This window comes from Sinocyclocheilus rhinocerous, unplaced genomic scaffold, assembly GCF_001515625.1.
Source record: "Sinocyclocheilus rhinocerous isolate Xijiao unplaced genomic scaffold, SAMN03320098_v1.1 scaffold1069, whole genome shotgun sequence".
Classification (NCBI taxonomy): Eukaryota; Metazoa; Chordata; class Actinopteri; order Cypriniformes; family Cyprinidae; genus Sinocyclocheilus; species Sinocyclocheilus rhinocerous.
The window spans coordinates 1,994,278-2,020,413 of NW_015635541.1; the positions used below are offsets into that span (position 1 = coordinate 1,994,278).

Genomic DNA, 26,136 nt, shown 5'->3' on the forward strand with positions numbered 1-26,136 from the left:
TAATATTTCACAATATTACAGTTTTTATTGTATTTTTATCAAATAAATGCAGCTTTGATGAGCATAAGAGTCTTCTTTAAAAAACATTAAAAATCTTACTGATCCCAATCTTTTAAAAAATACATATATTAAGATCTAAATTGAATAATTGAATATTTAAGAATTTTAGTATATACAACACCATATTTGCAAATGTAGTTTTGCATATTATGACATTTCAGTAAGAATCACACTGAATTGCTGCTGCTGTTAAGTCTAAGTCACTAATAAGTCACTGCTTTAATTGTGCTTTTCACGTAATTGTAATCGTACATAACAGAGACTTTCAAGCTATTGAATACATCAGGCCTGTATTAAAGGTTTGACAATTTTCAAAACGCTCTGAGGATGGTAATGTTCTCCTTTCTGACCTCCTGTTGTCAGAAGCCCAGAGAGTGGCTTATGGAGAAAGAAAGACTCCTAGTGCGCTGTTGTTTTTGATCTTCTCGGTTGTGGTATAGAGACTCAAAACCAATCAAAGATTCCTTGTCAAAAACCAGGGTTCACTCACTCGGGCTGTTCCTATTGCACTTTCTCTTTCCTATTGTTGCTTTTCTCAGCCCTCCTCCCTTTCTACACCAAAGAGGTCGAATCACCCATCCTCCCTAATCCAAGTTTCCAAAGCGATGGGTGATTTATCATACCGGCCTATGTGTTATTATTATGCATGATTAACCTAATGGAATCTAAGTGATGGGCGCCGTATGCAGCCGCAGTGTTGTCCAGGCTGGGCAGGTTAATTTATCACTGCACTTTGAGCCAAGGTGGCCACTTGCTCTTAATTCAAACCACTGGCCGAGATGTAAACCCGTAATGACAACACCACGGCCGGCTGCGTTTCAACTAAACACTAAAGCAAGCATTTCAAACCTTCAGCACTTGCTGTTTTTGGCCAGCATCACACTTTGCTGAGCTACTGGGAAATTAATATTCAACCTAAGCACATACAAACAGGAGCCTCGGCTTGTTAATAAGCCTCTGAAGTGCCATATGGTCAGGGCGGGCGAAGCTAACTTACCTATCCAATGCTTGGATGGCCAGCTCTTAAAAACAATCATGCTGGGAGTTTTAATCGTGCTTTTTAAGTCAAACAGCATGAAGTTGCAGAAATTTGGTTATTTCAGGCTGTTTGGGGGTGAATCGCTTATTCAGGAAAATGCAGAAGAACTCCTAGGTAAATGTTATTTGTTCTTTGAACTGAAGAAAGTGGTTTTGCACTTGAAACGCCTTTTTTTAACTTGCTGCACGATGGCTCGTATTTAGTTTTAATCCTCAGAAGAGTGAATTCAAGCATTTGCAACATGTCTTTTAAACCTTCCACCGACAGGTTTTAAATGACAGTCACTGTTGTGTACAGTAGTGCTGGGCGGTATGACCAAAAATTTATATCACAGTATTTTTCAAAATTATACCGGTTTCACGGTACATGACGGTATTTTTTTTTCATGCATGACCGGGTGTTAACCATATTTTCTACTGATTGAGAGAGGAAATACTGCAGAATATTGACTTAGAATGCCTTATTTTACTGTCATGATGAGTGAATATTGTCAAAAAATACCACACTAAATAGTGACTAAACACCACCCCTTTTAATACATGTTAACCAGGAGTCACTCTCATTTATCAAATATAAAATCAACATGCATCTACACTAAAGAGCGGCTATGCGGTTGTTTTGGCTATATTACTTTTTTGTCTCATGCAGCGCACTGCCTGCGTCTGAGTAACAAACAAAAAAAAAACAACAAACAAAAAAGTGCATGTGATATTAACAGACGAACTACGCTCATATTTATAATTCCAAACAATCAGTAAGCGACAGGTGCTAGGAAACGATGTTTTGTACTTATTTATTGACGAGTTGGCTGTGGTGCCAACTGAATGCACTGCTTCTCTGCCGCTCTCTGCACAGAACAGATGCCGAGAGAGGTGACACTTCTCCGGGAAAGTAAAGTTACTAAATCTAGTGCTAAAGTCGCGCACGTGTGTGTGAGACGCGGGAGCTGATGGCAGGGGGCGGTGGATATTTGTGGCGGTCCATGTGGATATTGTGGATGAGTTCTTCTGTGTCTTCACGTTCTATTAGTTCTACAGCTTCAGTTTCGGAACTTTCACGCTTAGTAACACATACAGCTGTTCCCTCACCACAGTGCAACAGTGAAAAGGGACCCCTTTCAAACAGTGTCGCGTTCCGAACGTTGTTTAAGCGACACACACCGGTATTGCGGTATTTTAAAAATTCATATCATAACAAAAATAAACACCGGTATTTGGTATGAACCGGTATACCGCCCAGCACTAGTGTACAGTATATGTCAGTTCTTGCCACTTTATTCTAAACTTTTCCCATTAGTGATCACCAATCACCTTGAACTCGTCGTCACCTCATCCATGTTTATCGTCTGAAAGGGCTCTCCTTTTTTGACACCTTTATGTACTCGTAGACCCTCCATTGTCCAAGATGCCGTTTCAAGAAGCCTTTATCACCCTTAATGTTATGAGGTGCAAAAGTGTGTTTTATGCTTGATCGAGCCCCGTTCTGCTCAAAGCGGTTCCTGACCTCCCAAAGTCCAAACCGGTTGCTGTGCTTCAAAAACGCTGCTTGCATTTTCACTTGAACCCATTTAACGTCCTTCATTGGGTAATATAGATGCCGAGGTCTTATATCAAGCTCATTTTGCTGCTGGTGTGACGTTACAATGAAAATGATTGACCCGCTGACTTTTTAATGTGCATGTAATATTTGCATATGCATATGAGCGTATATCACGGCTCTTTGATCTGTCCGCTTGACCGTGGGCCGTCTCGGTCCCTGTGCTGCGTGACACAGAGTGGTGATTTAAAAGTCTGGTTGGCGTTCAGCCCTGGAGGGTTCCTCTCCCTCTTAAATCTGCGGCCCAAAGATGCTGATTCCCAACGAGAGGGTGATCGCATTAATTTCCACTGATTTAATCATAGTGCTGCAAAAATGACCTGTGACTGGCAAGAGAGCCTCTTCCTCCTTCTCACCGTCTCGGGTGCATCTGAGGAGTCACTTCAACAACAAATGCCACAATTTTAATATTCTCAGGTCTCCTCTTATATGCAGAGCTTCTTTTTCCATATCTCAGTCCTATTCATGGGATTCTTGAGACAGAAAATATGCTTTTTCCACCTGTCTTTTTAATTAGTTCAATTCTTTTGTTTGCTTGATGGTTGGTTGGTTTTAGGAATATGATTATACGTTGGCTGCTTCAAATTTCTTTCTTTCTTTCTTTCTTTCTTTCTTTTTTTCTTTCTTTCTTTCTTTCTTTCTCTTTCTTTCTTTCTTTCTTTCTTTTTCTTTCTTTCTTTCTTTCTTTCTTTCTCTTTCTTTCTTTCTTTCTTTCTTTTTCTTTCTTTCTTTCTTTCTTTCTTTCTTTCTTTTCTATAAAGACATACATTTTGAACCCATTTAACGTTCTTCATTGGCTAATGTAGATGCTGAGGTCTTATATCAAGCTCATTTTGCTGCTGGTGTGACGTTACAATGAAAATGATTGACCCGCTGACTTTTTAATGTGCATGTAATATTTGCATATGCATATGAGCGTATATCACGGCTCTTTGATCTGTCCGCTTGACCGTGGGCCGTCTCGGTCCCTGTGCTGCGTGACACAGAGTGGTGATTTAAAAGTCTGGTTGGCGTTCAGCCCTGGAGGGTTCCTCTCCCTCTTAAATCTGCGGCCCAAAGATGCTGATTCCCAACGAGAGGGTGATCGCATTAATTTCCACTGATTTAATCATAGTGCTGCAAAAATGACCTGTGACTGGCAAGAGAGCCTCTTCCTCCTTCTCACCGTCTCGGGTGCATCTGAGGAGTCACTTCAACAACAAATGCCACAATTTTAATATTCTCAGGTCTCCTCTTATATGCAGAGCTTCTTTTTCCATATCTCAGTCCTATTCATGGGATTCTTGAGACAGAAAATATGCTTTTTCCACCTGTCTTTTTAATTAGTTCAATTCTTTTGTTTGCTTGATGGTTGGTTGGTTTTAGGAATATGATTATACGTTGGCTGCTTCAAATTTCTTTCTTTCTTTCTTTCTTTCTTTCTTTCTTTCTTTCTTTCTTTCTTTCTTTCTTTCTTTCTTTCTTTCTTTCTTTCTTTCTTTCTTTCTTTCTTTCTTTCTTTCTTTCTTTCTTTCTTTCTTTCTTTCTTTCTTTCTTTCTTTCTTTCTTTCTTTCTTTCTTTCTTTCTTTCTTTCTTTCTTTCTTTCTTTCTTTCTTTCTTTCTTTCTTTCTTTCTTTCTTTCTTTCTTTCTTTCTTTCTTTCTTTCTTTCTTTTCTATAATGACATTATAGATTAGATATCATGACCAAACAATATATTATATTATGTTATAAAAATAATTGTTAGTTCATGGTACTTAATATATACTGTCATCATTATTATTTGTGTCCCTGGACCACAAAACCAGTCATAAGGGTCAATTTTTTTGAAATTGAGATTTATACATCATCTGAATGAGCTGAATAAATAAGCTTTCCATTGATGTATGGTTTGTTATGATAGGACAATATTGGGCCGAGATACAACTATTTGAATATCTGGAATCTGAGGGTGCAAAAATAAAAAAATCTAAATATTGAGAAACTTGCCTTTAAATCTGTCCAAATGAAGTTCTTAGCAATGCATATTACTAATCAAAAATTAAGTTTTGATATATTTACAGTAGGAAATTTACAAAATATCTTCATGGAACATGATCTTTACTTAATATCCTAATGATTTTTGGCATAATAGAAAAATCTATAATTTTGACCCATACAATGTACAAATATACCCGTGCGACTTAAGACTGGTTTTGTGGTCCAGGGTAATATTTATAACTAGATTGTTTAAAAGTTCTTTAAGGAAGTTGTTTGTTGATGGCTGACAGTGGTAGGGAATAGATGCACAGTAACTATATTGTGTTTTTACCATTTTAGCTGAAACGTTGTATTGACCAATCAGCATCCAGAACCAGAGCTGCAGTATGCGTTTTATAAAACGTTTGAGAGTTTTCACCATGACAAGTGACACAGATGTGTTTCTCTCACAATGTGCTCCACACCTGCATGGACGGTGTAAATTGACAGTGTTATATTTACAAAGCAACAGCAAATAGAATTAGCCTCTCATTTCCAGCAGTGTAACACGTTTGTATTTAATTTACAGACTACAAAAGGGACAGAACAAACACTGAAACACCATCTGGCAGAAGACCATTGCTTGTTGCATGCTGAACTCTCTATACATCTGTTTGTTTGTTTTTTTTGACAGTTTTATTCACTTTCTGTCTTCATTATGGCACGAACAAGGAAGAGAGTGTTTTAATATAGCAATGCGAGATCGACCTTTTGATGGTTTAATGTTGCATGTAATTTTAGTGGATGTACTGATTTTTGTTGTTTTATTGTTGTTGAAAACAGATTGGCATTACTGTACATCCGTTTCCTCCTTCATCAGTAAAGATACTTTTGTGACATTATTTGCATAATTACAGTATGCTCCATTGACATTGAAAACATGATTTGGATGTTAATTTAAATGACCTCAAACACAAAGTTAAAGAGTTTAAAGAGCTGATTACTCAAAATAATCAAACGGCTTCATGGTCGTGAAAACCTAAATTCATTTTTTTCATACAAAATCACAATTTTATTAGCACAATGCTACGACTCGATTCTTAAAATATCTCACAATGTTGAATTTATTTTCACAAAAATGACTATTATAAGATTATTCTCAAAACACTACAACTTTATTTCCAAATTTTAATCATGGAAATTTGTGAATGTACATTTTTGGTCGAAATATTTTATCTTGATGTTTTTTCCCCCTTGCGCTTGCTTGTAAGTCATTGTGATGTCCAATTTGTGAGCCTTTTTTTAAAAACTGATTTCTATTATATTTATTTCCTAACTGGAACAAAAATAATTTTAAATCATTCATCAGAAAATTTGACAATGTTTTTTAAAACAAGTAGAAAAGCCCTAAATTTACTGGTCAAAATGTGAGGAAACCCTGATAAAGAGTCCTAAGGTATACGGGAGTCTGCTTGGAAGAATTTTGCACATTATTGTATTTTTTTTGCAAAGTCTGTCACATTGAAAAGTGTAAAGAAAGTCTGAAGAAATTCATAAGTTTTGTGGCAGCGCACACTTTTCCCATGCAGGCTGTTGAACAAAAGCATCCTTGTGTAAGGGGGTGTACGCCTCCACCTTTTCTCTTCTCTCTCTCTCTCCGATCCCCACTTTCATCCCTCTCTCCTCCGATCTCCCAGCTGACAACAGCAACCCCTTCATCTTCCATCTCTCCACCTTTCCTCTTTCTCTCTCTCTTCGCCCTCCTTCTCAAACTATCATACTCTCTATCTGTCTCCTGCCTCGGGTCTCCTTTTCCAATCAGCACAGAACACACCTGTTTTTGTTTGGAGTGTCTCTTTTATTTTTCTCACGCTTGACGGACTGCAGGGGTGAGGAGGGCAGGAAAGAATGGGAAAGAGGAGGCAAAGGAGGAGGAGACGTCTCATCGTTGCAGGACAGATTCCTCTTTTATGAGGAGCGCTTGGTATTCGGGACATGGTCCGGCCTTTAGAGCCCTCGTGATTCATAGCAGAGAGTGTCACGGCCCGTGGCGACGGCTGGACACACTCGGCCTGAGTTTTACAGAGCACGTCACTTTCCCTGCTTTAAAAGCATCTTCGGCAGAGAAGATAAAAAGGTCACCAGTGTTTTAGCTGCCTTCTGAAGATCTAATTGTGCCGCTGACTTTTGTCAGCATTTTGATATGAAAGCTTTTGAAAATGGCAGAACTGCACGAATGTGGATGCATGAAGGTTTTTTTTTTCTTGAGGTGTGTGTGTACGCACAACCTGGTCTCTTTTATTCTCTGCCTGTATTGATTTGCCACCAGGAGAGTATTGAAGATGGTCTTTATTTTTAATTAAAGTTCACAAAGCCCATATTGAGAAGGCTAGCAGGCTTCTGACCCAAGCCTCACTGCATAAGACCTGCGCTTCCTAATGCCAAGATGGGAAAAAAAAAAACATCGATGAGCTCAGGGTGTTGAAATAACCTCTGATTTACGGCCCCCAGAAACTGCAGGGTTTTATCATATTTCCCTACATGAGCTCAGATATTTCTTCTGTCATGCACTGTGCATGTGAAAGTGCACTTTGTGCCGTCACATGGGGGCACTGTTAGGCTGTGCATCGCGGGAAATCAAGCCGTACATCTCAAAATGGTCGCTGCATGCAAACACACACTCACACTCTTTTCATCTCCTCCTCTTCACCCTCGTTGAACGGAAAACACATACATGGATTCAGTGGGCTTCTGAATGACACCATTTAGAAAGTGCTCTTTTATTATCAAGTACCATAATGTATGGATTTAGTTCCCCTGCACAGTGGTACGTAGAGGCGATCGGCAGGACTCTTGGTGAAATTGTGGTGGCACTCTGCCTGATGAGTGTGAATGGTTTATAATTGGTCTTTAATGCTCATTCTTTCTCCATGTCAGGCGTACGGGATATCCGTCCTGCCGCTGAACCTGATTAAAGGCACGCGCAGCATCCTGTATGAGCGGCTGGAGAACACTGAAGACACGGAGGAGGTGGAGCACCAGATAGACAAGCTCAAAGCCAAGGTCTGTGTGTGTGTGAACTGAATTCAGATCAGAGCTCTGCTCACTTTATTTAGGATCAGCTGCTTGTCTGTTGCTGTCCTTGAGGTCAGTGGTTCTCGACTGGTGGGTCTCGACCCAAAATTGGTCTGAGGGCTGTCAACAGATGCAAATAAAGAATACAATTTGTATACTACTGTTCAAAAAGTTTGGGATAGTCTTAATACTTTTATTCAGCAAAGATGCATTAAACTGATAAAAAATTACATTGATAAAGATAATGTTTTTGAGCAGCAAATCAACATATTAGAATGATTTCTGAAGGATCATGTGACTGCAGACTAGAGTAATGGCTGCTGAAAATCACAGGAATAAACACTTTAAAATATGTTAAAAAAGAAAATAATTATTTTGAATTATAATAGTATTTATTTTACAAGGATATGGATTTTACTGTATTTTTGATCTAATAATTGTAGCCTGGGTGAGTGTAAGAGTCTTCTTTCAAAAACATCTTACTGACAACCAAACTTTTGGACGGAAGTGTAGTTAAGTAAAATAAAACAGCTTAAAGGGAAGAAGAAACACTTCCCATATCTTCCTCTATGTTGGTGTCAAAGGTTTTTACAGTGTTTTGGGCAACAAAAAAAAAACATCTGTCATTTGGTTGAAACTACACATATTAGGTAGAATCCAACATGGTTAGGTTAGATGACATCCCTTGTCTGTATAAACCATAAACAGAATAGCAAAAACTAAAGGAAAATATGACCTAGACCACACTAAATATTGGTTTACAAACAAACCTGTAGCTGTAACTGTAGATCATTTAATTGAATCACCAAATGCATAAATGTAAACAAGGACAAGCAATGGTTTGTACCAACCTCAGCTTTTTGTGGTAATAATTGGCTGCCATCAAAATTCAAAAGACATTTTGAATTTGAAAGCAAATACAATATAAAAACCAGTATGATGTATTTTTATGCAATAAGCAGTTTTGTACCTTTCTCGTCAGTGTGCCGATGGGCGTCCTCTCTCTATGAGAGACCGGAGAAACCTCCAGGATCTTGAAGACAAGCTACAGGTGCTCCGTCGACATGGCCGTCACCTTGAGATTGCAGAGAGGAACTGCTGCAATAAAGTGGGCTCAGCTCTCCGTCCCATGAAGGTGTTGAGTTTTACCTCAGATAAACTTTGTTGACTTGTACATGTGCCTTTTGCAGTTTCAACTACTCCTGATTGCTCACATTGATGTGGTTATGTTTGTGACAGTGTTGCGTGTTTGGCTTTGAATCAGAGGTCATGCAAAAAGAATTCCAATTTCCTATGATCTTTTTGAAATTACTTTTTTTTTTATGTACTCTCAAAACAAGATTAAAAAAAAAAAATCTCAAAGAGACCATCTATTGAAACGAACTCAAAAATGACTGGTTCTGAATATGTACAACTTTCTGACAGCTGAAAACATATGAGCAGCCACACTTATTTTAACAAGGTGGCACAAAATAGTTTTAATTCTTAGGGTGAGAGAAAGGCTAAATTATGACAAAACCTCTTCAAAAAATAAAAAGCTAATGGCTGTAATGAGGATTTTTGCCAAATAAACTTGAATAGACTCAGTAGTTCAGTATCAGTTTTGAAAGAATACAATTTCTTTAACTCATACTTTGGATCAAACATTAAATGCTTCAAATCATAAACAGCTGTCTTCCCACACACCGACACAACTGAATATCCAGAGGTGACAGTTCTCTCTGATGGAATAAGAGTGGCATTCGTAAGAGATTTTAACAAGTCAAATGATGCCAGATCGAGTTCAGCTCTTTGTGAACTGCAATCCTCACCCTGTTGCACCACATTTTATCAGAAGCCATTCAAATGGGTAGTATTTTCTCAAAAGTCATGGTCAAAATTGACCCTATTTTCTTCCACAATAAGTGTTCCTGGTCTTTATCAGAATGTTTTTCTGCATCTGAAATAACTTTTCTTTCTTTATTCTGTCAGGGTGTTTTTTTTTTGTGTTAAGGTTAACTAATAGACAAATAGCTATTTCAACATTGTTATCAGATTATTTGAAGTTTAAATCTTGCCAGATTTATAATCTGGTAATTTAATGGCTGTTACCATTCATTTAATGAAAGTTATTGCAATAATAGTAAATAAATTTAGATGCTGTCTGCAAACTCTCATTCAGGTCTGTTAGAATTTTCTTTCACTTGTAAATCCATTACATTATGGAAGTAAAATGGGTTGCAGATGCCATTTCATGTTTACTTAAAAAATTCCATTGGTTTTGCAATAAAATCATCAGAGCACTTGCATAAAGTGTGATTTACGTGTTTTATGTAAGTTTAGACTTATATATACTTACTATACTGTAACACTTGCTTACTATTTATATTCTTTTCCCTTTTGATGTTTTTTTTCAAGCATTTTCATCATCTTGTTCCTAATTAATTGTTCCATTATGTCACTATCCTATCTTGCAAAGTCTATCAAGGGGGAGGTGTGAAGAAAATTAATTTTCCTGGTGACTTTGATGTAAAACGTACATTATGACTTCATTTGAATGCCAACACGTATTCCCAAGAATATCAAGAAAACCTTTGGGTTTTATCACCTTGGCACAGATTTTCCAAACTGAGTAACCACTTTGCTAGATGCATTATTTCACCTTATTACTGTGCTTTCGTCCAGCTAATGAAGCCATTTTTTTATTGAATATATAATATTTCTATTTATTTATTTGGCTGCTCTTTTTCGATACGTGTGCTCACTGGGATTGACCTTGAATGTGTTAAAACCAAATTCTAACATGCTCTAGTATGACTTTCTTTCTCCTGTGGGACACAAAAAGTGATGTTTAGAAGAATATCCTGGCTGTTCACGTGAACTGAGGCTATTAAGCATGAAAATAGCAAAATGTGGTTGAGTAACTGATGACAGAATTTCCATTTCTGTCAGGACCACTATCGTCAAAGATGATTGACAATTAGCATACAGTTTGGATTGGCGGTATGGTTCTGTTCTGGGCAAGAATTCCCTGCGCATCCATGCAGCCTAGCATGTATCAGAGCAGGGAGAGCAGCGATAACCCCCCAGGGTAAACAGAACAGAACCAACAAATGTGTATTGCAGATATCGTTAATGTTCAATAATGTTATGTACACATTTTTGAATTATTCTGATTCAAAGGAGAATCAGAAGGCTGAATCCTGACTGACAGAGGAGGAGTTGGGGATGGAGGAGGGTAATTAGCTATTGAGCAATGCGAAAACTGCTGATAATACTGAGGGACCTTATATATGAATGCTTAGATAGGTGTCGTATTCCCATAGGTTGATGGGGATCAGCTGAGAGTCAGCTGATGCGAGCTTGACTAACGTGACCTGCCAGAACTAACGCTACGCTAGATTTTCAGAGAACTGTCTCTTTAAATATACATCTAGTGATGCAAAAAAATCGCTGTGATTGTCACAAACCTTCTGCACTCCTCTAGCCTATCTTTAAAATGTTTGCTGTCTTTCATTCACTTGCTGTTATTCTTTGCGTCGTTTCTTCTCCCAGCATGCTCTGCACCAGAGGGGTTCCTCATTTCTGTCTTTAGCGGCCCACTAGCAGCAGACATGAACATGGCACTCTAATGATAGACTCCAAACTCTATTTATACCTAAACTAGGCTTGAGATTTACTAATTTTCCCCATAAGAGCTTCAGGGCAAATGCATACTGAGAGGAATCTGTCTGCCAAACAGATCTCTCCATAAGTCACTGCACCTTGTTTACGTCGCCATAATGCGCTGCGCTTGTTTTAGCTTAGCACATGCTGCGAAGTCTCGCGTGTACTTTGTTGTCGCTAACACAACATGTGTACTGATATTCAACACGCTTCAATGCGCCTTGCTGTGAGAGCCAATGGCATTACGTAATAGAGTTGCGTGGCTGTAGAAAGTGAGACCCAGTGGGTGGTTTGTTAACTGTTGCATGGGTGGTCCAATGGGGCGATTTGATGCGTGTGAGTCCCTGCTGATGAGTTTAGATAAATTCAGCTGTCAGCACAGACTAATAGATCGCAAGGTACATGAACACATGAGCACACACTTCTATTACCCTTTAATGTGGACCCAGCAGATGTGATTGATTCCATTAAGACAGCAGGTTAATTTACCTAAATTCTGTATCAGATTGATTGTTTAAGTTTGATTGATTTTAATTATTGTGTTTACCGTTTCATCTGCGGCGGAAATTGGTTCGGAAAATTGAAAGTGGTGTATTGGAGGTGCTTAGGTATTTTAATGAGCCTTCAGAAGATGAAACGCAACACTTACCATGCAAATTGCACATATTTCCTCCCTTTGCGACAAGTAACAAGCACACTGGATCTATACGTATAGTCGTCACGGTGGTTTGCTTGTAACCGTATAGCTGTAGTAGATGTGCGCGCGTGTCAAGAGGTTTGCACATTAGAACCCAGCAGGCCCCGGGAATGACAGCAATGGCAGGTGGTCGCGAGTCCAATTATAAAATGAAATAAACCTGTTTATGAAGCCTGTGCGAGTGCGATACCTATAGAGGCTTTCATTATCATTCAAAGGATATTAAAAAAATCTCTCCCGTAATGCACTTTCAGACAGTGCACTGATAATGCAGCCCTTGGCAGAGCTCAGAGCAAGGACGATTATGGACTGGGCCAATGTGACCAGGGGCATCTGACTGCCAGGGGCCTCGAGCAGGCCGTTATGGCCAAGCATGGGAAAATAAGCCGCTGCAGATGTAAAATTGATATAGATAACAAACAGAGCTTGACTGTGTGCACAATGTGAAATAAACAAAGCAATGAGATAAGTTAACTGTTTATGTGCCTTCCTCAAGGCAACTAAGCATCCTTAATGCTATGTTGTATAGTTCATTGGTATTTTGGAGATTGTGTTCTATTTTGTGGTACATTGTGTTCTATTTTACTCTTTTTTGCACTTAAAGGCCCCTTTACACAGCCAATTTAAGGCTGCTCTGTGCCTGCTCAAAAGTCAGTGTGAAGACGCAATGCTGAATCAAAGACTAAATTATGCTTGCTCAGACCCGCCTCAGCCCCTAGTATCAACATATACGGAACGGCTTGTGCATGCGACAGCGGAAATTACAGATTACCGTTTATAAAGTTTTAAATATTAATATTATTCTTACAAAAACACATCAGTTCGCTACAAGAGGCCTTTATTCACCCCCTGGAGCCATGTGAGGCACTTTTCATTATGGATGGATGCACTTTATTGGACTTCTTTTGCACCCACCCACTGAAATTATAATGCTTGTAAGAGCCATGACATTTTTTAGTATAACTCCAATTAGATTCGTCTTAAAGAAGAAAGTCATATACACCTAGGATGCCTTGAGGGTGAGTAGATCATGGAGTGATTAAAATTTTTGGGTGAACTGTCCCTTTAATCCACTTCTGAGCAGCATTGAACAGTCTATGTGAAGACACCTAAATGCCACTTCAGAAGCACTTCTCTGCAACCTTTAAGTTTAAATTAGGCCTTTTTAAATTTATTTTTTGCATTTGTATGCCTTTTGGACAGGAAGTGAAGTGGGAGAGTGAGTGGGGGATGTGATTGGGAAAAGTCCACGAGCTGAGACTCGAACTCGGGACGCCCGGAGCAAAATGGCGCTACAAATTTGGAATAATTTTGCCTCTAAAAATGGCCTCATTTCTTTTTTCTGTTTTTATGGGCATGATGTTTCAGTAGATGCTTGTGGAAATGTCTTCTCTAAGGGGAACAATAACACAGGAAAAACATTTTAAACATGTTGAGATGTAACCTCAGGTACCTTCCTAAAAGGACTTAAAACAGGCACACGTGAGTTTAGGTAGCTGGGTTTATGCTCTATATTGAAGACTGCTGTTTTGTTGTGTAGCTGAAGGCATGAATAATGAATTGCCTGATGCTGTAACTTTTGTTATTATTAATGTACTCCTTTCTGTAAAGTTAAAGCTCTGGCTGTCACGGTTATTACAGCTATAACTGTAAGCGTTTATTATTGGTATTACAGCAACAGCTTGAGACATAAATTCCTAATATATGCTTAGAATAGCTCCAGCTGCGTTTTTAACCACAAAGCGTAATTCTAGCATCACTAATAACTCGCAGTCATTCATTTGAATTAGTTATCGATTATGTCTCGAAGGCGGATTCACACTCATTTACAAATCTATGTTCTCGCTACAGTTCACAATCTGTCATATTGTTCTTGAGGGAAATGTGTGTTTAATGCGAATGGCACTTGCTTTTGTGAATAATCGTTAGGAGTCAGAATTGGTATTAGCATTGTTTGGTCTAAATGTAATTGTAAATGTAATGTAATTATTACATAAAACAATGTTAGCATAAATGTGAAATGTATTCTGTATTATTATAGAAGACTGCTCTCAAAATTAGAGACAGGCAAACAGATGGGTAGATAGATGTGTCAATCTTTTATGTCTCTCTCTATATAAGTATTTTCTGCTTGTTCTAAATTAGTTTTTTCGTCTTTTTTCTTTTTGCCACCTCTTTTCCTTTGTTTTGTGAAAATCTGGAGTGATTACTGCACTCGTTGGGGTTTTGTTTACTCCCTCAAGTCAGGTCAAGCAGACGTGAGCTCCGGGAGGCCAGTCAAAGGCAGCCGTTCAGTCTGGCATATTGGTTTTATTTTGCTTTGTGGGTTGTGAGTGTTTGTGTCTCCGTCTTTGTTCATTTACTCTTTCCTCTGCAGTTCAGTCTGTTCCTTATTTAGAGAGCGTGTGACCACGTCATCCATATTACTCTTGGTGACTGTGTCAGTCTGAGGTGGGTCGCACCATATGGCCATGTGTAAAAAATGACACGACCTCTGGGTTAGACATGATGGACCAATAGAGAGTTTCAGTCCTTTGCACAAAAATGTAGCGCTGAAGTGTGTATTTTTTCATACTAATATATGTGTGTTTGTAAATTAGTGTTGAGGAGTAACTAAGTAGTAGAAATTTAATGAATCAGTTTGTTCAGACGGGGCATTTCAATGAACTGCTTCAAAAGAATCAATTCACTAATTCCTTTAAAGGGATAGTTCCCTCTAAAATAATTTTTTTTTGTCATCATTTGCTCACCCTCATTTCGCACCAAACCCATTACCGCGGGAAGTAGGGGTGCTGAGGGTGCTGCAGCACCCCCTGGAGTGTAACCCACGTAAAAATGGGGGTGCTTGGGGGTGCGGTGTTAAAAATAAATGAATGAACAATATGTAATACAAAATAAATAATATTCATTTTATTAATTAGTATATTCATTAAAATTCATTGAAAAAAGTAGCCTAAGCCTACAATGACAAGAAGCAACGGTTAAATATGAGTTAAGTTGAATCAAATTGACTGTGAAAGTCGTTTCAACTGATTAAACTGAATAGTCACGATTCACGTAACTTTATTTACATCCGAAAAATCAACAATAGGGACTAAGTTAAGTTAACCGAGTTGGAGCCCATAACATTTGGGGGGTGGGGCCGCACACATTTTTTGCATATGGGCCCGGGGCTGACTTGCTACGCCACTGAATAAGACTGATGTACCCGCGTTGTAACACAAATAAAGGTTTTTGGATTTTCCCCATACTTTAAATGCATGCTTACGGCTCATTATTATTAATCGAAAAAAACAAAAAAAGAAACATTCAACTTTGAACTTTTATTAACAAAATAAATAAGGATATGTTTTACTCGCGTTTAACACAAATAAATAGCCATAAATTAAAGTTTTATTAACAAATGTTGAGCTTTGGCTCCGCCATCATATAGTGTCAGCCTTCTCGCATCACTTTTGCCACGTGAACCCCCCCCCAGTTTTATTTCTCAGCCCCCCCAGCTCAAAATACGTTCCCGCGGCTATGACCAAACCCACATGATTTTCTTTTTATTCAGAATTGTTGAAGAACATCCAGGCAACTCTTTAGAGTATTATGAGAGTAAATAAGGACTGGGGCTGTCAAGCTTCACAGTGACAAAAAACACAATAAAATTCATCCATATGACTCATGCACTATATTCAAAGTCTTCTAAAGCTATACGATACTTTGTGTGAAGAACATCTCGGTTACGTATGGTAACCCTCGTTCCCTGAAGGAGGGAACGGAGACGTCACGTCGGATGACCGAATATCTTCATATGACTTCAGAAGACTTGGAATATAGTGCATAAGTCATGTGGACTAGTTTTTATGGTACTTTATGCCTTTTGTGAAGCTTTTCCATTTTTCTGCTCGTTTCTTATTCAGGATAATTGCATAGAAACGAGCAACCAGTGAATTATGTATCATTCATAGTGGAAGAAAAAAGTCATATGGGTTTAGAATGGATCAGTAATTTTTTATTTTACATTTTTTTATGAACTAAATGTATTTTATAGGATAATGAATGTTTAGAATGTGTAGTTATTAATGTCTGTTTGTCATTGTTATTTTCAATAAATTTTTCAATCAATTAAAATATTGCTATTTTAAATAAATAATAGGAAAAATGTTAGTTTTATAATAAAACATTAAATTTTTTTTAATCTTTGCATATCTCTATGGTATTTTCATTTTTGGAAGAAATGTATACTTTTATTCAGCAAGGACACATTACATTAATCAGAAGTAACATTAAAGACTTTTACATTGTTACAAAATATTTCCATCTCAAATAAATCTTTTTCTTTTGTTCTTTCTATTCATTAAAATAAATCCTGAAAAACTAAGCAGCACATTTTGTTTTTTAATCTGTCATGTATTTTTGTGTGTTTTCTGTGGTTGTGTCTTGTGATTTTGTGATATTTCAATAAGGATAGTTTCTAAAATAAAGCTACTAAACTTTTAAAGTAGTTTGTCCAACACGTTTATAACTTTGTCTCTTTTTGGTCTTGTCAGATCTTGCTCGGGGTCTTCTTCATCCTGGTGGCCCTTTTGTTCTTCGTGACCTTGTTTATTTCTAAGTAAGTTCCATTAACCGGTATGAAATGTCACTCTGATGACAGACTCTACTCCACTGTTTTTCTTACATTCCCACATTACCAACAAATGACTGAAAAGGCCCAGGAAGGATGATGTCCCCTCAGAGCACAGTGCATTTGAGGGACACTTTGATTCAGTGCTGGAGTTACCATAAATCTGTTGTTCTTGTACACACACATTCATCAACACCTGCAGCGCTCTAAATTAGCTCATACTTACAATAATGTAGCATCATTCTATAGCAGACCATGGAGAACTGTAGTTAATGATGTTTTTAATTCAGTCTCTTATGTGATGATGCTGTTAAATGTGTTTGTCTTGCAGTCTGGATAAAGCTTTACATTCAGCTGGTATCAGCACTGGATTTATCATCTTTGGGACCAACCTAACCAACCCTCTTAATGAGCTACTGCTGGCGCTGCAACCGGTGAGCAGCCTTCTCTTTTTCTTTCGTCTCAGAATCACGTTACATTTGTGTCCTCGACATGACTGCTAGTGACAGTTGTGTGAAACCAGAGCTGTGTAATGACTTGGGAGGAGAAAGTACCAGAAATGGAAAGCATGGTTCACTTTGGTTTTACTACGAAACTTATCAGCAGAACAGTACTTGCTTGTGCCTGTTGCAAGAGATGTGAAGAATGTGATCTGCTCTCCGTAGGCAATTTCTGCCAGGACAAGCAGCAGAATTCTGTAATTGGCAAGAGCACACTGTCAATCAAAAGTTTGGACACACCTACTCATTCCTTATTATTGCTATTTCCTTCATATTTGAATGTTTCTTGATATTTGAATGAAAAACTGTAAAATAGAAAAAAATGAAAGCATGATAATTATGTAGTGGCCAATAAATTTTAAATAAACTGATGAAGGGAATCATGTGATGCTTTTAAAGCAGTATTGAAGTTTCATGTGCCCTTGTTGGCTGCTGTTCTTCTTCAACTTTGTAATATGTAGTAATAATAATAATAATAATACGTTTTCCAACAAAAATTACAACAAAAAAAGGATTTAAATTTTTTTTTTTTTTTTAAGAAATTCATGCACTATCTTTCAAAAGTCTGGAGTTAGTAATATTTTTAATGTTTTTGATAGGCTGTTATTATTATAATAATTAAAATATTATTACAATTTAAAATGATTTTTTTTCTAAATTTTAAAAATTTAATTTATTCCTATGATGCAAAGCTGAATTTTCAGCAGCCATTACACCAGGTTTCAGTGTCACATGATCCTTCAGAAATCATTTTAATGTTCTGATTTGATGCTCAAGAAACATATTTATTTTTATCAGTGTTTAAAATCAATATGTTTGCGGAAACTGGGATGCATTCTTTGATGAATACAAAGTTCAAAGTAGGGCTGGGCGATATAGCTAAAAAATGTATCAACGATATAATGTTTCATATCGTTCGGTATCGATAATTATTGAAATTTTTTATAACCTTTTTTAAAACAAAGAGCAATAGAATTTTTTTTTTTTATTTAACCACTGTATTTTTAAATTAACCCAATTTATTGAGACAAACAATAAATATTTTTTGTTTTAACAATCAAACACAAAATACAAATTAAATATTCAATTCAATTCAATTCAAGTTTATTTGTATAGCGCTTTTCACGATACAAATCGTTGCAAAGCAACTTTACAGCAAATTAAGTTTCTACAATATTTAGTGGTAGCTTATCAGTGGTGACTGTCTGTGTATAAAATTGATTTTAAGATAAAAAATAGACAATAAAGAGTTAACTTGACGGAGCTCAAACTCAAAACCTAAAAACTCAAAATATCTAATTTCTAATGTTTTATATGCAGATTAAATAGGTCTTGAGGAAACTTTTGGCTTGTTTCCCGAGGCCACAGGAGGGCGCAATGAATAAAATAATGCAGCGCATTTAAATTGTCAACGCAAGGAAGTAAAACGTGCATTACGTCTAAATTAACTCATAAAAATCAAATATAATTTCGTAAATTGCATAAACAATTATGAACAACCATCACGCAGGTTTGCATTAAAAACATATGAGACGCAGTGAAAAGGAATACACCTCCACAAATTCGTGACGTGTTTTCTAAAAGTTTAAACTGTTTTAACTTTACATGGCTTTCTATACATCTCTTGAGAGACGCGAGTGCAGCAGTCATATTTGTCCGACTAAAAAAATGTGCTGATTATGCGTTCTGTGTGAATGTCTTGGTTTCGGTTTTAACCTAATCAAGATCTTCTCCACATTGAGCTTAAAAATTTCTTTAATATTTTGAATGAATAACGCAGCAGCCACGCGTCTCATGGGCTAGACTAACAAAACATTAAAATGCAACAACGTCACTTACATCATCACCGCATCTCGCGCGCCACTGATGACGCTCCCTGATGCACACCTAAGATTGCAAATGTTTATTTTAAATTCGACTAATATTCATTCTTTATTTACAATCTCCTCATCACAGGCAGGCACAGCACTCAATTCAGCATGTGTTCGTGTTTGTGTGTGCTGTGTGCGTCACTCATAGCACGTGCCTATATCGAACATTTTTTCTATCGTTATCAAAGAAGGTGTACCGTCGATAAATATCGATACCGTTTTATCGCCCAGGCCTAGTTCAAAGAACAACATTTATTTGAAATATAAATCTTTTGTAATTTGTTACAAATGGCTTTACTGTCAAAATTGATTGATTTAACACATCCTTGCTGAAGAAAAGTATTAGTTTCTTTCAAAAAAAAAAACTTTTGAATGGTAGTGCATGTCAGCACAATTTGTTTTTTGGCCGATCAAAAGGTTTCATGAAAAACATAAATTTACTCAATACGAACATTTTTTGGCAGGTAGTGTTCATCATCAATAGCAGTTTACTTCCTCTAATTAGGTTGTATTGCTTGAGTGTAGAACATTCTCAAAGAATAAATTAGTAGTGGGTAGATTTGAATGTAGTATTGATTTGTATGGACATTGAAGCCCAACATAATTTTTCAACATTTTTTTTTGTGTTGTGAGACAGTTTCAAATTGTGACCATACTCCCAAGTTTTTGTGCTATCCCAAAGAAATTAGCAGCATTTAGATGCATTCCACTGGGTCTGAATAAACATTAATTTCAATCAGATTTTAAACTCATTTCAAGGCTGTGTGTCTTAGATTCATAATGCTGGACAGTTGTAGTTTCAAGTTCATTTGTGTTTGCATTTATGTATCATAGCTGCTCGAAACACAAACCAGGAAAGGTGGTGATGCTGAACCACAATCTGCAAGTACGACAATGTCCAAATCTTTGAAATGAAATAAAAGACACTGAACAGTTTGTCACCCTGTCCGTAGTCTGTGGCCGCTTGCTGCATAAAAAGGTGTGATGACCTCTGAATTAAGCGCTATTTATGAATCAGAAATAAGTGCGCTTTTCATCATTTAGTGCTTTTGGAAGAGATTTCAAATCCTTCAATCTTCTTCAAGTAGCACAATGATCAGTTTCCATGTGCTTGAATAAAATATGATCACTTGTTTCACTCGCTACTTTGAGAGATGGCTTGATTTAAACCAAATTGTTCAGGAATCCAGACCATTGATTTCTGCAATTAGGCCATGTGAAAAGGGAAAAAGAAAAGTAATTTGCAAAAGGATAAAGCATGCAGGCCGGGGAGTTATTGCTCATGCTTCCAGAAACATTTCTAATTTGTACTTCATGATGTCACTGACCATATTCCGTCTGCGATATGAGGGCAACAGGTAAGGTCAGTGTGTGTGTTTAGCTCATTGCAAAAACAGCATTTCCGCTCCAGTGGAGTTTATGGAGGACAAGCTGCCAACGGAAGAGGCATTGCCGTTTCCACGAGCCAACAGCTCTTCCAGGAACAGGAGGATCATTTTTAGCTTGACTTTCAAACAGTGCTGCCATATACTTGCTGTGGCTCTTTTGAGATGAAATGCATTGAAAATAGTCAGGATTGCTGAAAGATCACCTCAGAGTTGTGGAGCGATACATCTCTAGCACAGGAGTGACAGTATTTTAGGCCACCGCTGAGAGTGTGAGTGTATATACATCCTTTGTGCCTCCAGCATTGTGTGCTTTGTGAAACATGCATCTCTTACTCTGAAAACCACTCTGGTCCACAAAGAAAAAAGCAGTAAGGGTGGACAACACTGTCATGGCCTTCCAGCCATCTTCATTGTCAGGGTAATGGTTCTTAGTTGACACTCAGGCCTGAAAAGTCTGTGTTGTGTGTGGATGAATAGAGACTGCATTGTAGACCTGGTGAATGGTTGAACTAGATCAAGGACTCTGAGTTTTTTGGAGTTGTCGTTCAAAACTGCTTGGATTTCTCGTCTTTCTTCAGGTTTTCCCGCTGGACTATGTTCTCATCACAATCATCACCATGTACTTTGTCTTCACCTCCATGGCTGGGATCCGTAACATGGGGATTTGGTTCTTCTGGATAAGGGTGAGACACTACAGTGTTTTTTTTCCCTATTTTCATTCACCTGCTTCATTAAACATTTTTATTTTGGCACGAGTGTTGTTGTACTGAATTTTAATGATTAACTTTGGCCATTTAGTTTGTATAGGCAAAATTTAAGTACACTGGGGCTGCAAAAACTTCCTCTTTCTTTTAAAAACTTTCTTACTTTTTTAAAATACTATTTTAGAAGTTATATGCTGATTTATGTGTTTATGTGTAAATTAAATTCATAATATTTTATATAATACATATTTAACATTAATTAAAAATAATTAGGGATGCACCGATTTTTCCTCAATTTACAACCATCGGCATATCGGCTATATAAGGAAAAAGGCCGATATAACAAACCGATGGTTTATTAATTAACTGCGTGAAGGCACTGAGCTGTATAATGTCTGTTGCATAAGCCTAGCGCTGCTGTCTGCACTTTAATGCTGACAAATAATTATTTTGCAAATAACAAAAGACTAAGATCGCACACTATTCTTGACTAAATAACTTTTGTAACTTTCATAAGTGTAGCGGACCTCATCTGAATAATGACCAAAACTTTACTGATGTTGTAAGTTTATTGCTTCCTTTTTCACTCCAAAAATATCACCATAAGAGCTAAACAAAACACAGCACGAGAAGTGCACATTAAACTCTCAGAAGTGTTTGTTAAAATCGGTATCGGTATTGGCCCAAAAAAATCCTATCGGTGCATCCCTAAAAATAATACTTTGTTTTTCATTACAGAAAAAATATTAGTAATTCCCCTTTTTTCTATAATTTATCATTTCTATATTTATAATTTCATACAATATACCAACAATAAAAATGCAGTATGTTAAACCTTATACAGTACTTGTCAAAAGTATAGAAAGCTCATCAAGGCTGTATTTATGTGCTCAAAATACAGTGAAAACAGTAATATTGTGGGATAGTTTTACAATTCAGTAATATTGTGGGATAGTTTTACAATTTAAAATAACTATTTTCTATTTTAATATATTTAAAAAATGTAATTTATTCCTGTGATTAAATTACATTTTCCTTGATTACATGATCCTTCAGAAATCATTCAAATATGATGATTGTTGCACCGTATATACAAACTGAAAAAAATATTGATATACTGTGCAAAACAATAAATATTTAATTTATTAATAACAAAAAAAATCTTAATATTTTATAATACTTGGTTTTTCAATACAAATACAAATCCATCATGAACTATTGGGCAAGAATTGTGTAGTGCCTTAGTAATGCACCAAAATTCCTGGCTTAGAAATTCTGATTATTCATTTTAACAATTATCCTTTGTGCCATAACTATACCTTTTACTAGGAAAAATGTTTTCATTTCTGTTTTGACCCTCTATGTTTTTAAAGTATCCATTATTGCAACTCTGCTGTATCTATCCTTGTTTTTGTTGCTCTGAATGCAACATTATTTGTATAGTGCATTTCTGCAGTTTAGAGTGCTGTAGACTCGCACTACTCGTGCATATGAGTAATATTAGTATGTTTTTTGTTTCTTTTTGTGCAGCTGTATAAGATCAGACCTCAGAGAACCCGACCGCAGGCCCTCCTCTTCCTCTGCATGATCCTCCTCCTCATCGTCCTCCACACCAGCTACATGATCTACAGTCTGGCCCCGCAATACGTCATGTACGGCAGCCAGAAATACCTGTTGCAGGTGAGATGTGGGTTGTTTTGTGTAACAGTCAATCCCCTGTGCTGCACGGCATCAGGATTACAGGATTACAGCTGTCGTATTCTGAGCAAACAGGGCCCACGCCGGTGACATAAGTATGTAATGATCAACCCTTTACAAAGCAAGTGTTTGAAAGCCTTTCAAAACCTTCTCTCCCGACTCTCTTTAAAAGCCATTAAAAGCCTTCCTGCATCTGTTATTTATTTATTTTTGCTTCTTCAAAGGTCTGTACATTCATATGAGGTTAAAAACTACCCAAAGTCTTTGACCTGATCATGTTAAGTGTGAAAACTTGCCCGCGTGTTCTTTACTGTGAATCTATACATCTTGCCATATGTAGCCTAGCAACTACTGATCAACTTTTGGCACAAAATCTGGTCAGGTTATTCTTGCCAAGAACCACCCACTTAGACAGGAAGAGACCTTCAGACCTAGATGTGACGCCTTTGAATACACTTTCTTTGTTTTTATGTGCTAAATTATACCACGGTAATAGATTATCGTGGGAAAAAACTCATCAGGAAGTTACAGAAACGTCTCGGTTACGTATGGTAACCCTCGTTCCCTGAAGGACCCATCTAAGTTGACATGGCAATTTCAGTCAGCGCTTGCCATTTTTATGCGCACAATGCATCAGGTGGTCGCTGTACAGACTGTGAACGATCCATGGGAGGCAGTGGCTGAAACTGACAAACTCTTCATCAATCAAATCTGATTTCTCTTCACTTCCTGGAAGGCTAGCAGTCATTCTGCATCTATCCAGTGGTGCATGTTATCCCGTTTGATTACTTCCAAAAGTTATGCTGCCTTTGCGTAAATACAAGCTCAAATGAAGAATAATTTGCTTTGAGGCTGACAAGCTGTCAGAAGGCTGCTGAGGACAGAGAAGGAAGAACAGCTTGCGGCAAGATCGAACCTGTTCTACTCAGTAAACATCACAGCATGTGTTGAAATCTGACCAATTACATCCGTCCTTTGCCCCTCTGCAGCATCAGATGTAAATATTGAAATAAGCATAAACGAAATGCGTGTCTTGCAGGGTTGTTTGCCATGCAGAATTGAGTTGAGGATGCTTTTTAAATTCCAATTAAATTACTGAATTTGAATTGATGTAGGCAACAGGATACATAATTGGAATTTATACAGGTGCATCTCAATAAATTAGAATGTCGTGGAAAAATTCATTTATTTCAGTAATTCAACTCAAATTGTGAAACTCGTGTATTAAATAAATTCAATGCACACAGACTGAAGTAGTTTAAGTCTTTGGTTCTTTTAATTGTGATGATTTTGGCTCACATTTAACAAAAACCCACCAACTCACTATCTCAACAAATTAGAATACTCCATAAGACCAATAAAAAAAATATATATACATAATAAATATACACAGTACACATACATATATTATGTAAACAAAAACTTTTATTTTGGATGCGATTAATCACGATTAATCGTTTGACAGCATAAATATATATATATATATATATTTATATATTGTGTATATAAAAATAATACATATTACATACATAATATACATAATACATATCAAGTATATTAATTTACTAGATAATAAATCCTGCATAATAAGACAAGGTAAGACAAGGACAGTGTAATAAGAAAGTAAATTGGGTCACTTTTAAATTTATGTGATATTAAATGGTGTAAAATTGGACACTTTATTTAGAAAAAAAATTTTTTGACTCCCAGATAGTTCATATATTTACTTTTAACAAATGAGGTTTACTCATTTCATCATCCAGCATAAACAGCAATGCATTATCTCTAAGCACATGGAATGTGTAATTGAAACTGTAATTGTATTTCTGAACACATTCCCATAATGTAATAACTCAAAAAGCTTATGAGTCAGTCTGCCTCTTATAATTAGTATGTGTCAAATGTAATTATGCAGAATGAGTCAGTCATAACTTTTTTTTTGCTTTCTTTTGTTATCAGTATTCTTGTAAGAGAGGGTTCTAGATATATAAGTGTTGTTTATACTCACTCTAGTCTGTGTTGTTTTAGCACTAGTTTACTGAAGGAATTATGTGAATTGGATTCAGTTATGAAGCAAGTCTTTCAAATGAATAAACTGTGCTCAACTACACCACATGTTTGCATATAAGGTATGCCACAATGCTCTTCTCCATCATTTGATGAAGCACTACTGCCATGATAAATGTAAACATCTTTTTTTAATAGAATGGCATTTACTGTGACATTCGTTTTAGTGTTAACAGTGCCACATTATGCACATAGCAGAGTTCCCTATCGATACTTCACTCGTACTGCGTCTGTTTAAGACGCTTTGGGAAAAACTCCTTTTTCTCCGATGAATGAAGCCTTTTAATAACGCAGTGTAACTGCACGGCCATTGGTTGGTGCAGTGTATTAAAAACGAACCAATGGCTCGGCAGCGGAGCCAGAATGGGCGGGGTCATCTGGCTATATAAGCAGCACATCACCATAGGATCCTCAGATTTCTTCTCCTTCAGCGACGACTAGTTCATCGCTGATCTACGAGACTCAAAGCCTCTCGCCGTAGAATCGCCTTCGCATATATATATTTTATTGTATCAAGCTGAACTAGCGACCCTCTGCTCGACTGATTCACCGCTTCTCCGCCGCCTTCAGCGTCGCAGCAGCAGCGGTCCCAGCTGATCCCCTGCTGCCATCCGGCAAGCCTAAAAGAGCTTATTTCTAGGTAAGTTCTAAAAGAGCAAAATTTCTAGCGACGTTGTTGCAAATGTCGCGCTGTGAGTGTGGCTCGTGCACGGAATCTTGCACGATGCAGAAGTGCAGTGAGGCAGCCCCCACGCAGAGACTGCACTTCACTAAGACAGAATGCTTTTGCCGAGAGCATGAGTCTCGCTCTTCTCCACTCGTGGACTGCCTTCATTGAAGGCAGCCCCGTTCTCCCGTTTCTCCTCTCTCAGCGAGCCTCGGAGAGAGAAACAGCGGAGTCAGGGAACTAAGCAACCGGTCTGAGCGTTCGCATGCCGGCACTGTACCCGCGTGCTCGCTCTCCCCGCTGCGCTTTGATCTGCCGCAGAAGGGCAGTGAGCTGCGCGCTCACTGATATAGAATGCTCACTCAGAGCATGAGTCTCGCTCTTCTCCACTCGCGGACCACCTTCATTGAAGACAGCCCTGCTCTCCCGTTTCTCCTCTCTCAGCGAACCTCGTAGAGAGAAACAGCGGAGTCAGGGAACTAAGAAACCGGTCTGAGCATTCGCATGCCGGCACTGTACCCACGTGCTCGCTCTCCCCGCTGCGCTTTGATCCGCCGCAGAAGGGCAGTGAGCTGC

At 37.6% G+C, this 26,136-nt stretch overlaps 1 protein-coding gene across 1 annotated transcript in view; it reads left to right on the plus strand.

Moving 5' to 3' along the window:
• The window catches only part of LOC107747273 (probable lysosomal cobalamin transporter), a 103,986-nt gene that overhangs the window by 48,337 nt on the left and 29,513 nt on the right, over positions 1–26,136 (plus strand). Inside the window, exons 8-13 of the mRNA XM_016561739.1 lie at positions 7,571–7,696; positions 8,691–8,843; positions 16,589–16,653; positions 16,997–17,099; positions 21,003–21,107; positions 22,659–22,808. Of these exons, the coding sequence (XP_016417225.1) occupies positions 7,571–7,696; positions 8,691–8,843; positions 16,589–16,653; positions 16,997–17,099; positions 21,003–21,107; positions 22,659–22,808 (702 nt within the window). The remainder of the gene's footprint in view (positions 1–7,570; positions 7,697–8,690; positions 8,844–16,588; positions 16,654–16,996; positions 17,100–21,002; positions 21,108–22,658; positions 22,809–26,136) is intronic.